Source organism: Vipera ursinii (genome assembly GCF_947247035.1).
Source record: "Vipera ursinii genome assembly, chromosome: 6".
Taxonomy (NCBI): Eukaryota; Metazoa; Chordata; class Lepidosauria; order Squamata; family Viperidae; genus Vipera; species Vipera ursinii.
This window is the reverse complement of record NC_139515.1, coordinates 32,330,428-32,343,214: the sequence shown is the minus strand read 5'-3', so window position 1 is coordinate 32,343,214 and position 12,787 is coordinate 32,330,428. Positions and strand designations below refer to the sequence as shown.

General features: G+C 43.9%; 1 protein-coding gene across 1 annotated transcript in view; it reads right to left on the bottom strand.

The window, feature by feature from the left end:
- The window catches only part of LOC310642744 (dedicator of cytokinesis protein 4-like), a gene marked incomplete at its 3' end in the record, with an annotated part of 85,124 nt that overhangs the window by 36,418 nt on the left and 35,919 nt on the right, over nucleotides 1–12,787 (bottom strand). Inside the window, exons 5-9 of the mRNA XM_083366633.1 lie at nucleotides 10,407–10,583; nucleotides 6,278–6,361; nucleotides 4,133–4,252; nucleotides 3,782–3,900; nucleotides 2,800–2,920 (exon numbers count right to left, since the gene is read on the bottom strand). Coding sequence (XP_083222759.1) covers nucleotides 2,800–2,920; nucleotides 3,782–3,900; nucleotides 4,133–4,252; nucleotides 6,278–6,361; nucleotides 10,407–10,583 — 621 coding nt within the window. The remainder of the gene's footprint in view (nucleotides 1–2,799; nucleotides 2,921–3,781; nucleotides 3,901–4,132; nucleotides 4,253–6,277; nucleotides 6,362–10,406; nucleotides 10,584–12,787) is intronic.

Sequence of the window (12,787 nt, the reverse complement as noted above, 5' to 3'; positions counted from 1 at the left end):
ATAGGTGCTCTCTTAGCACTTCATTAATTAATTGCATAAAAAATGCAGGGGCCCCTTGCAGTCCAAACAGCAGGACTTTGAACTGGTAGCAACCCATTGGACAATTGAATGTGGTCTTCCATTTGTCCCCTTAATGTGGTAGTATGCTTCTCTTAGGTCTGGTTTGGTAAAAATCCTTCCTTTTGATAGGTGGGATAGCATATCCTTCATTAGTGGTAGGGGATACAGATTACTTTCACTTTGTCTAGGATCCAGTCTGCATGTGGTGCATAACTCCCATCCTCTTCGCTGACGTGCAGGGAGCTCTCCATCTCTTGCTTCCATTCGGGTTGGTGACCGCCCCGCCTCAGGGTCACTTTCCTTGATGCCTTTTCCCACTCGTTTTTCCTTCCAATCCCCATTTACCACTGCAGTTTGTGTTCATGTGTCTCCACCACCTCTTCCCTGGAGGAATAATACACTTCAGCTTCCGATAGTTGGTGGGATTTCGGTCAGGGGGAAAGTTCCCTTTCCATGGGGCCTTGTTGTTAGACATTGTATTTTTTGCAAAGTTCCCTGGTAAGGTTCTTCCTTCCAGGTTGACTCTTAATCCAGATCCTGTCTAATGTCAGAACCCACTCCAATCCACATCTTAAGAAAGAAAGATTCTTAGAGACAAGATTGTCTAAGCAGGAACTTTTACTAAGACATAGATGATAGAGGGTATAATAGACAGGAACTGAAAAATCCCCTCACAGATCGATATTTTTAAAGTGTCCCCAAGCAAAACCCCACCCCTCAGTTCATTTGGTCAGTTCCGGATCAGAGTCAAGTTTCAGGTGGCAAGCCCCTCATGGGAAAGGGAGAACCATCAGTCTATTTGTAGCACAATCACTGCCTCCCCTTCACATTCCATCTGGAGAAACAAACCAGAATCCCCCCACCCCCTTTCTTAGTTGCTCAAAAGATCAGAGAGAGAGAATGCCTCTCATCGATCTTATTGTGATGGGTAACAGGCAGGCTAGATAAATAAAAAGTTACACCTAAGGAGAGGAAATAGCGGTAATAAACTCCCATGTTTATTCCCTTTCCTCCTTGGGAATGGCAGAATCCAAGGGGGGTGGTGAGATTTGGGTTTGCACAGAGAGAGAGTTAGAAATGAAATATAAATGGATTCTGACACTAACAACAATCAGATCAACAATCAAGACCGGCCACCACACAGACAGGCAAGACACCAGTATATAAACTGACAGGAAACAGCACTCCTTACTGATGATGTTACCTAGTTAAGATAATGAAACATCTGCAAGAAAACAAGGTCAGAGAGCACCAAGGACCCCTCATTTCAACCCTGAGCTACAAATATGCTCCTTCATTGGGACCACAAACAGTTTTGTTCTAATTTTTTGGTGGCAATCATATTTAGTAGATGAGTTTTTGCCCTTTTTTAATCTAATATTTTTGTTTGTTAGAGTTTTTGAATTTTTTGGTGGCAGAGTCGCTGAATGTCACATATCAGTTTATGAGCTGTGATGGCACAATGGTTAGAATGCAGTATTGCAGGCTAATTCCGCTCACTGCCAGGAGTTCATTCCTCACTGCCTCAAGATTGACTCTGCCTTCCATCCTTCCGAGGTCAGTAAAATGAGGACTCAGATAGTTGGTTGACTCTGTAACCATTTAGAGTGCTGTAAAGTACTATGAAGCAGTATATAAGTCTAAATGAGGGTGAAGGATCAAGAATACTGGCTGGCAGTCAAATGCCACAATCCCAAATCCTTAATCTCTACTCATACCAACACCAAACAACACCAGATCAATTGGAGCAACACAAAAATCATTGGCCGTGCTACTACCTGCCATACTCTTGAGTTCATTGAAGCCTGGCACTCCACAAGCAATTTCATCAATAGACACATCAATAGCCTATGAACCCCTCAGAATCTGAATCAACTGCACAGCCAACCAGAGACACAGCACCAACCCTCAACCATTCCACACAACCCCCCTCTGCAACCAGCCCTTCACCTCCCAATGACTCTCACCTGATGTAACCTACCCATCACAAGACTCCCACTGATGACTCACATCTGATCCATCACAAACCCATCACAAGACCTTCACTTGACACACCTATACCTGACCCATCACAAGACCCATGACCACACAAAGCCCTTATAAACAGAACACTGACAATGACATCCCCTAAACTCTGCTGAAGATGTTATCTAGCCTGGTAATTAAAGTTCGGAAAACACCTCCCAAGCTCGGAGAATTAACTGTCAACTTCATCCTACACCCAAGCTACAGATATTTGCCAGTATATAAGTGTAAGTGCTGTTGCTATTGGTATTAGTTATCACTGCTTCCTTTGTGGATATTTAAGAATAAGTAGTAGAGCAATTGCCCACATGCCTACATGTTAAAAGTCAGGTTATTTAGTAAAGCAACCATACACTAGACATGCTTGATAAAGATACAGATTGTATCTTTGGGCCTTTACCATAAAAAAGAAACTACTTTCCTCTGGAGATGAATGAAAGAGTTAACTTTTTCCTCCTGGTGTATTCATTAATTAGCTTTTGGTTACTGGAACTATGTTTTAAAGATGCATTGTTTTAAACATGCTATTATATAATGACTTACAAGTTAATTTCTGCTTTACATTGTTTACTTTACATTGTTTCAACTATCAGTATTAAATCCAAATCCTCACAGTCCCTTTTGGATTTGCTGCTTTCTCACACAACTTCCCATCCTATATAAAGCCTTAGAAGATGTACATATACCCATCTCAGATGAGGTATCATTTGGTACCTGCATGTTGAAAACTTCGTCTGAGCTCTCAGATTGTCCAGTTATATTGCTGACCTCTGCAGATGCTTGAGAGGACAATGATGAAGAAGAATATCTGTTGATAGCTGGGTAACTTAATGGACTATTGCAAACAAAAAACAGAACAAATTTCATTAATCCTGACTCTATTTTTAGTTTATCATGTCCTACTTTTAATAGTTTAATTCCACAGGATCCATGTATAAAATATACATCCACAAATAGTGCTCAACTAACAACAGTTCATTTAATGAACTGTTTGAATTTAGAATTTAGAACAGCACTGAAAAAAGTGACTTATGACCATTTTTTACACTAACAGCTATTGCAGCATCTCCATGGTCATGTGATAAACATTCATACACTTGACAACTGACTCATATTTATGACAACTGCAGTATCCCAGGGCCATGTCATCACACTTTGCAACATTCTGACAAGCAAAGTCAATGTAGAAACCAGATTCACTTAACAATTGTGTTATTAACTTAATAGCTGGAGTGATTCATTTAACAACTGTGGCAAGATAGGACATAAAATGGGGCAAAATACACTTAACTACTGTCTCACTTAGCAACAGAAATTTTGAATTCAATAGTGGTTGTAAGTCAAGGACTACCTCTATTGATATTTTAAACTGATTGTGAAAGATTATGTATGAATGGGTAGTATTAGTTCATTTCAGAATGTTTTCTGACATATCAAAACAAGAGAATAGTCTATTTCCAAATTCTGCAATACAACTGTTTTCCCCCTACATTACCCCTTCCATCACAGTGACCTATCCAATCCTTTTGTGAATACTTCATAACTTCTCTTGGCAGTTATATACAATCATTTTAGAAGATCAGAACTGTTTTAAGTTTTTTGAATACTATCCCATCCCTGTTATACCCTTTATAGAAGATATACCTAAATTAGAACCACAGGAAGCTTTTTTTATTTGTTTGTAGCTTTAACTTACCCACGTCTAGGAATTCTGCCCACCTCTGGACTCATGGAAATAGGGACTGAATTTCTAGAAACATATTGGCTTCCATTTGGAAAGTGACCTGGACTGGACTGGATGCATGCAGCAAATTCCTAAATTCAAATTTGACAATAAGAATTACTGTTTTAAAGATATTTTTACATCTTAATATTTTGTGAGAAAAGTTGAACTCACAAAGTTTTAAGAAAAGCAATATAGCCATGCAGCCAGAAGATGTCATTGTTTATTGCTTAATAAAAATGTTATTTTAGATGCAGACATTTCTGTATTTGGCTTCAAATATATTATGTATTTGGGAGACCTGTCAGCATAAATCTCACATACCTGTATTCCTAAACTAGATTTCATCACGAAAAACTGATCCACCAGTTTTTTATGTAAAGGTCTCATATCCTGTGGGACAAACTTCTCATGTACAGCTAAGCCAAATTCAAGAATCTGGGCCTTAGAACAAAAACCAAAACAAATTATTTGAATACACACAGAGAGAGAGGGGGGGTGGGTGGAGTGGGGTGGGGGGGAGAGTTCAATTCTACAGTAATACAACTCAGGAATTTGTACTATTAATGCTATATACTCAGTTCATACTGAGACAGTATGGATGACTCATGATTTAGTGATGGGACTAAAAACCAATTAATGTCAGACACTCATTAATCAAATATTAGTACTTCATCTGAACCCTAATTATATTTTTCCTCCAAGAAGGAACTACAAAGTTTTGATGAAACAAGCCAGCTTCCAATGCCAATTGCTAACCAAAACTTACTTCAAATATATAACAGTTAAAATTAACAATAAAGCTTGCTTGATTTGGGCAAGATAATAAGCTATAAATCAAACTGAAAACTTCCAAGATCAGACTTTTTAATACATTAACTCTAATACAGGTAGGCCTCGCTTAACGACCATTTGTTCAGTGACTGTATGAAGTTATAATGATGCTGAATGAGTGGAAGTTAGGACCAGTCCTTAAAATGATGGCCACTACACTGCCTCCCACAAACACAAGATCCAATTTTGGGCTCTTGGTGCCCACCTGCATTTATAACAGCTGCAGGCACTTTCAATCCGCCCCCCCCCCACAACTGCCTATCTCTTTTGGCCTTCCTGCCCTCCCCGCCCTTGCACCCTGCTTACCTTCACTGATTTCTTCCTCCTGCTGCTGACAAGGTGCACCTGACCTAGGAAGCTGCTGGCCTTCATTATGGCTCAGGGAGGTCTTGCGCAGTGTTCTTGAAGCCCCCCCAAAGCCTCCGGAAGGACTAGGTGTGCCTCAGCAGCAGCAAGAAGTCAGCTGGAGTAGTGGGGACTAGCAGGCTAGATGGCAGTGGAGTACAGGACAGCCAAAACGGCAGTCGGTGGAAATAGCTGGGTGGGGAAAACCAAAGCAAGCACTGCAAGGAAGCATGAGGTCCTTGTCTAATGATGAGATGGTCCTATCCTAACAACCACAACTAGGGCTACCAGAACTGCTGTTGCTAAGTAATGCAATCACATGTTTTTTTTTTGCTTCATTTTTTGGAAATTCTGGTGTCAGTTAGGATCATTAAACAATGTATTATGAGATTTAATCAGAATTCTATCTATTTAATTGCTTCACTTTTGATAGCAGTGTTCAAAGGAGTGCTACTGGCTATTCTGAGCTCCATACAAAGACAATGACCAGATAAGAAACCCAGCACAATTTAGTAAACAGAATAATACATTCCAACAATTGTATAGTACTTTAAACATTTCATTATCAATTTTAAAGGAAGAGAAAATTAAAATTACAAGATAATATTGGAAATTACTTAAATTCACAGCTTTATTTGTTCTTTCCTATCTTCACTAAGCCAGATGGAATTTATTTGCTCTTTATCCATACTTCCTTACAATTGATTATTATTGCAAAGTATATACAGATATTAAGAACAAAACCCTGTCTCTTTAGCCACTTCTTAACATCGCTCTTAGGTTAGTAAATTAGTAAATTGTTAATAGATAGAAGGGACCTTGGAGGTTTTCTAATCCAACCCCCTGCTCAAGTAGAAAACCCTATACTGTTTCAGACAAATGCTGGTTCAATTTCTTCTTTAAAATGTGCAATGTTATAGCACTCACAACTTCCATAGGCAAAGTCATTCCACTGATTAATTGTCTTCACTGTCAGGAAATTTCTCCTTAGTTCCAGGTTGCTTTTCTCCTTGATTAGTTCCCATCTGTTGCTTCTTGTCCTGCCTTCAGGTGCTTTGGAGAATAGGTTGACTCCCCCCCTCTTCTCTCAAGTCTCTCAAGTATTGGAAGAAGTTATCATATCATCCCTTTGCTAATTAATAACAAGGTTGCTTGTTCTTCCCTGTTCAGTCCTTCTAAATACTTGAAAAATCCTCAATAAAGGATTAGAATGGAAAATTGCTACAATGTAATGTTTTTTCCTAGGTATATGCCATTGATTAAAAGCAGCTTGCTTGAATTTTCTTTTACCTGCTCAAGCATCAGTTCTTTTAAGCATGTGATCTTTTCTCCATCCTCTGGGTGGTTCAGACCATATTCCTTCACAAAGAATGCCTGAGAAGAACACAACCATTGCACAAAGTCATCCATATTACTTCAAAGTTGTGCATATAGTATGGGTATTACAGAAAAATCCTGTTTCTCTAACATTACCTTGACTACTAATTTAGACCATCTATGTCTGGTCTAAATGCACTGAGTTCTATCAGTACCTGTTTAAGATACTTGAATTATACAAAAATTTGCAAACATTCTTATTACATGGAATCACATTCTATGATCCATTTTGAAATCTAGGAAATCTAGCTACAAGTCTCTTACATCAGAGTTATATATCATGAATTGATAAAATGTATTCATTGATAAAATAGTAAACATGGTAGGTTAATATGGTAACAAAATCTATATCAAAGGGGAAGACTTTCACATTTTGGAATTCTCAAAATCAATGCATTTTTAAAATATCACCCCTATTCTTTCTTTTTATTAAACTAAACGTACCCAATTCCTACAATTGTTCTTCATATGTTTTGACCTCCAGTGATGAATCATCTTTGTTGCTCTTCTCTGCAGACTTTCATTCAATACTATGGGAACTGCAAATTTATGGTCTCATATCCGTAGCAGAAATTAATATTTACCTGCCAGAAGATGAGGACTCCACATTGTCCTTCAGTTTATCTTCCCCAACCCTGACATTTTATTTTGTCCTAAGCAGCATGGTTAATAAAAATTAAAGATAGCTGAGTGACATTGCCCCAGTATTGTCTCTCAATCCAACCCACCTCACAGGGTTTTTTATTGTGGGGAAAATGGGAGGTGTTGAATATGTTCATCACATTGAGTAATTTGTAAAAATAATAAAGGTGACATATAAATAAATTTTAAAAAATGTTGCCAGTGCATGCATCATAGTACACTGCATGATGACATAGCAAAAATGTATTCTCACAATGTTATTTTACACACAGAAAAAGCTAAAACAATAGTAAGAAAAGAATAGTGCAGGGCTTTTCAACCTTTTCACCCATTGTGCCACTTTTAGGATATGACAACATCCAAGTATCACCAGCCACCTAGCAAGGTGTCAAAAACTTGACCAAAAAAAGGAAAAAAGTGATGAAGTACAGGTAGTCCTCAACTTACAACAGTTTGCTTAGTGACTGTTCAAAGTTACAATGGCACTGAAAAAAGTGCCCCCCCAAGCCACAGCCGAGCAAGACACCTGCCTGCCCGCCCGGCAGCGCTCTTCCTTCTGTCCAAAGTTTTCATTGTTGTGAGCATTTCTGTTGAGGATTGGCAGTGGGGGTGGGGTGGGGGGTGTTTGGTTTGTATTCCCCCCCCGTCTGCTGAGTGTTTGCAGCAGGTTTTGGTCACTTCTAATGACCCTGGGACACTGTGACCATCATAAATATGAATCAGTTGTTTAAAGCCCTACATGGCAGGGGTCCGGAGTACCTTAGGGAACACCTGCTGCCGGCGTCTACTTCCCTCCGCCCTGTGCGTTCCCACAGAGAGGGTCTCCTCAGGGTGCCACCGGTCAGAGAATGTCGACTGGTGGCCCCCAGGGGGAGATCCTTCTCTGTGGGCGCCCCGGAGCTATGGAACCAGTTACCGGTTGAGCTCCGAACGGCACCCGATCTTCGCTCCTTTCGCCGCGATCTGAAAACATACTTGTTCGAGCAAGCCGGCCTGGCCTGAGGGGGGATTGGTGGGGTTTTTTACTATTTTATTGGGGTTTTTTACTATGTATTAACTGTATTTTTAATCGGGCATGTATTTAATTATCTTTTATTTTTTGTAAATCTCTGTGTTTTATTCTTGCCCTGTACACCGCCCTGAGTCCTTCGGGAGAAGGGCGGTATAGAAATATTAATAAATTAAATTAAATTAAATTAAATTAAGCATCTGAATGTAAATCACAAGAGCCTGGAGATGCTGCAACATTCCAGCTGATTGGTGCTTTTTCTGGGCTCAGCAAAAGCACCAGGATCAGCGCCAAGCTCCAACTGGAGCCTGGCACTGATCCTGGTGCTTCCACTGAGCCCTGACAGCACTGAAGAAGCATTGATCCTGGCACTTCCGCTGAGCCTTGACAGCCCTGCAGTTCCAGCCATCTCGCTCAGGCTTGTGCAGTGCTGCCACTGGTTCAGCTCATTTCCCTTCCCTGCTACCACTTTTCTAGGATGGTCATGTACCACCTGCCAGGTGCCAATATGCCACAGGTGATACCCGTACCACTGGTTGAAAAGCCCTGGAATAGTGTAATAATGAGAATACTATACTAGATAGAAAAATATTCAAATCTGATATACATAGAAATTCACAACTTCCTCAGAATTGTTTTGATAATAATGATGAGGAAACAGAAGCATAATATACTATACTTGTTCTGAGTCTCTTGAAGAAAAAAAGCATACAGGTCATCCTCATTGAACAATGAGTCAAATTGTGGCCTATAAAGCACTTTCAAGCATTGCAAAACATTACACCATTCCCCACAGTCACAGGATCATGATCTGGATGCTCGGTGATTGGTCTGCACTTATGACAGGTTGCCAAGCCTCCCTCCCCCCATGATTGTGATCGCCATTTGAAATCTTCTCTGCTGACTTCCCCAGAAAATCAATGGGGAAGTCAGCAGGAAAATTGCAGGAGATCAAAGAGGTGAGTTGAAATCTTTTGAGGGCTATAGGAATGGAACTAAAATCTTCAGAATTTCAGGTCTGTTCTGACTGCCCCACAAAAGATTTCCCTCTATGCTCAGACAGGATGGAAAATACTTTGGTGGGCTGCAGGAATATTTGAGAGCAAAAGGCTATTTTCTAGGAACTGAAGTCTCCAGCAGGCAGACCTTTCACTCTCAGAGCTGTGTCCAAGGAGGATTTCAGCTTTGTATGCAGTTGAAATCCTTTAGCAGGCAGCTTTTTCCCGACCAAAGAGATCACTTAATAACTGTGTCAGAACCCATTCTTTCCCTGGTGGGGGATCTATCTCATTTCTTTCCTAATTCATTTCTTTCTGAGGGTTCTGCCATTCTCCTGAGTGGGAGAGGAGAAGGCTCTGTGGTATGTTATTCTGCTTTGCTACAATGTATCCTTTCCACTGTTCCTACATACTTACTCTTTGAACTGTCTCTCCCTTGATGTTACCTTGAGGTGAGAAAAGGAATGTGCCTCTGGCCATCTGGAAGGGAAGGTGCAAAGACCCATCTTCACAAGCATGGGAAAGTACCCCATTATCAGCTCCTTTCCCACAGTGGACTTAACACATGAGGATTGGCCCATTGAAACTGACCAGATGAACTATTGGGGTGGGTTTATGCTTGGGACTTTTAATCTATTGATCTGAGCAGGAAACCCTCAGATCCTGCCTATCATGCCTGCTATCAGCTTCTCCTAATAAAAGTTCCATTTGGAAAGAAACTGTTCCAAGAGTCTTGCTTTCTTGGTATGAGGTTTTGAAGTGGGCCCTGACAAACTGCAATCAGGAGAGCCAGGATTGCAATCATTGAGCAGAGCAGTCACATGGGCATCTTATTTAATGACTGCTTCACTCAGTGAATGAGATTCCAATCCCATTTATGATTATTAAACAAAGACTACTTGTATAATAAATATTGCAGATTTGAAAATAAATTGAAATATTAGCCATTCAGATTTTAAGTATTTGTAATTAACCTTTGGCATCTAGTCATGCCAGCCACATGACCACGGAGACGTCCTCGGACAAGCGCTGGCTCTTCGGCTTTGAAACGGAGATGAGCACCGGCCCCTAGAGTCGGAAACAACTAGCACGCATGTGCAGGGGAACCTTTACCTTTTAATTAATATATCAATAAATGTAAATAAAACATTTGCATTTATTTAAATTAGATTTAGTGAATTGGGAGATTAAGAGAATAAAAAAAGTTTTGGCAAGGATGAAGACGCATATAATACTTAATAACATAGTATTCTATAGAACCTAATGGACATCTTAGGGTACCTGAAAGCTATAAAACTACAACTCTTTCCTACTATTACTCCTTAGCAACTAGTATTTGGAGTACTGTAACAAGAATGCAATCTAACCCCAACATATATGGAACCACACTTACTTCTTGATACCTGGCAACTCCTCCATTAACTGCTGCATCAATTACACCATTCAAACACATTGTAAGTGGATTGATATTCTGCATCTGTCGAGTTTGGCACTGACTGATCAATGTTCTTAACTGCTGGTTTTTATTTTCCAATACCTCAATAGCATTCTCCAATGGGCTCATTTCCACCTACATATCATTACAAAAATGGCAAAAATAAAAACAAGATAGGTTGATTTGCACCTGAAAGTCACAACAAAACATGATTTTCCAGCTATTTCATAGCCCATCATTCTGAGATTTTCATGTTGAAAATACTAGTATTATTAAATTATCCAAATTCTGGCATTCTTTATGGTTTTTAGAATTATGGATGTAATTTATGATTACCAATTGGCATGTTCTTAAAACCAATATTTGGGGGGATTACAAATTACCAAATTATTATTTCAAAGTACCTGATTATTCATAAATGTTACAGTGAATATTTTTTCCAATCCAGTGTATTTAAACACTGGTATTGTCTTTTTTCCTTTTCTGAATAAACTGTTCACAAATCAGTTCCAATGATATCAATAAATTTTAAGTGGTAGCATTTTTTTTTTTTTTTTTTTCCTGCTCCAAAGATGGCGGACGCGCTGGGGAGAGCTCCGTAGCCCCCAACGGTAAGGCGTCCCCCCAGGAGCCCCCCAGGGATGTCAGCGGACCCCTGGGGTGGGGCCAAAAATTCGGGCAGATGAGCTGGGCAATGGTGCCACCTGCTGCCTCCCGAAACAGCTGCTGGGGTGCCGGGACACCTCCGCCTCGTCACCTGGGCCGTTGGCAACCGTTATAAGCGGGGGCCAGCGCCTCTGCCCTGCCTCTACCAATGTTCATGCTGCCGGGCAGGGGCGGCGTCTCCGCGGATCAGCTGTGCGGCGGAGGCGCCCTCAGGCATCCAGGAGAGACCGGAGGCTCTGCTCTGCCCGGCCCCCTGATCGACTCCTGACTGGCTCCCGGGCGGCAACGGCGTCTCCGCAGATCAGCTGTGCGGCGGAGGCGCCTTCAGGCATCCAGGAGGGGCCGGAGGCTCTGCTCTGCCCCGGCCCCCTGATCGACTCCTGACCGGCTCCCGGGCGGCAACGGCGTCTCCGCAGATCAGCTGTGCGGCGGAGGCACCTTCAGGCATCCAGAAGGGGCCGGAGGCTCTGCTCTGCCCCGGCCCCCTGATCGACTCCTGACTGGCTCCCGGGCGGCAACGGCGTCTCCGCAGATCAGCTGTGCGGCGGAGGCACCTTCAGGCATCCAGAAGGGGCCGGAGGCTCTGCTCTGCCCCGGCCCCCTGATCGACTCCTGACTGGCTCCCGGGCGGCAACGGCGTCTCCGCAGATCAGCTGTGCGGCGGAGGCGCCTTCAGGCATCCAGGAGGGGCCGGAGGCTCTGCTCTGCCCCGGCCCCCTGATCGACTCCTGACCGGCTCCCGGGCGGCAACGGCGTCTCCGCAGATCAGCTGTGCGGCGGAGGCACCTTCAGGCATCCAGAAGGGGCCGGAGGCTCTGCTCTGCCCCGGCCCCCTGATCGGCTCCTGACCGGCTCCCGGGCGGCAGCGGCGTCTCCGTGGGCCAGCTGTGCGGCGGAGGCGCCTTCAGGCATCCAGGAGGGGCCGGAGGCTCTGCTCTGCCCCGGCCCCCTGATCGACTCCTGACCGGCTCCCGGGCGGCAATCGGCGTCTCCGCAGATCAGCGGTGCGGCGGAGGCGCCTTCAGACATCCAGGAGGGGCCGGAGGCTCTGCTCTGCCCCGGCCCCCTGATCGGCTCCTGACCGGCTCCCGGGCGGCAGCGGCGTCTCTGCGGACCAGCTGTGCGGCGGAGGCGCCTTCAGCGGCGGTGGCAACGACTCCCAAGCCCCAGCTCGGTCGCCTATTCGGGGAGCCGGCAGCCACGATGGCAGTGGCGGCAGGGCTTCCCCAGGCCCGCCCCCTGGCCCTTGGCGGGCATCCAGGAGGGGCCGGAGGCTCTGCTCTGCCCCGGCCCCCTGACCGGCTTCCAGGCGACTGCGGCAACATCTCTGCCCTGCCCCAACCCCCGTACCTGTTCGACTCCGGCGGCTTCCCCAAGCGACCAACGGAGGCGCTGCAGACCACCTGGGTAGCGGAGGCGGCGGCATCGTCGGCAGCGGCGACGGCGAGTACCCCGTGGGGCCCTAGCCTTTCATCTCCCCACGGGCCCGAACACCGGCGGGGGCAGTGGCGATGGGGCGCCTCTAACCCGCCCCCGAGCCGCTGCAACTGCTGCAGCCATCCAGAGTGGGGCCGGTGCCTCCATCCTCGGCTCCCTATTATGCCTCCCTGGACAACAGCGACGTCAGGGATGTTCAGGAAAGACCCCGCGGATCAAATGGAGCAGCTAGGTGG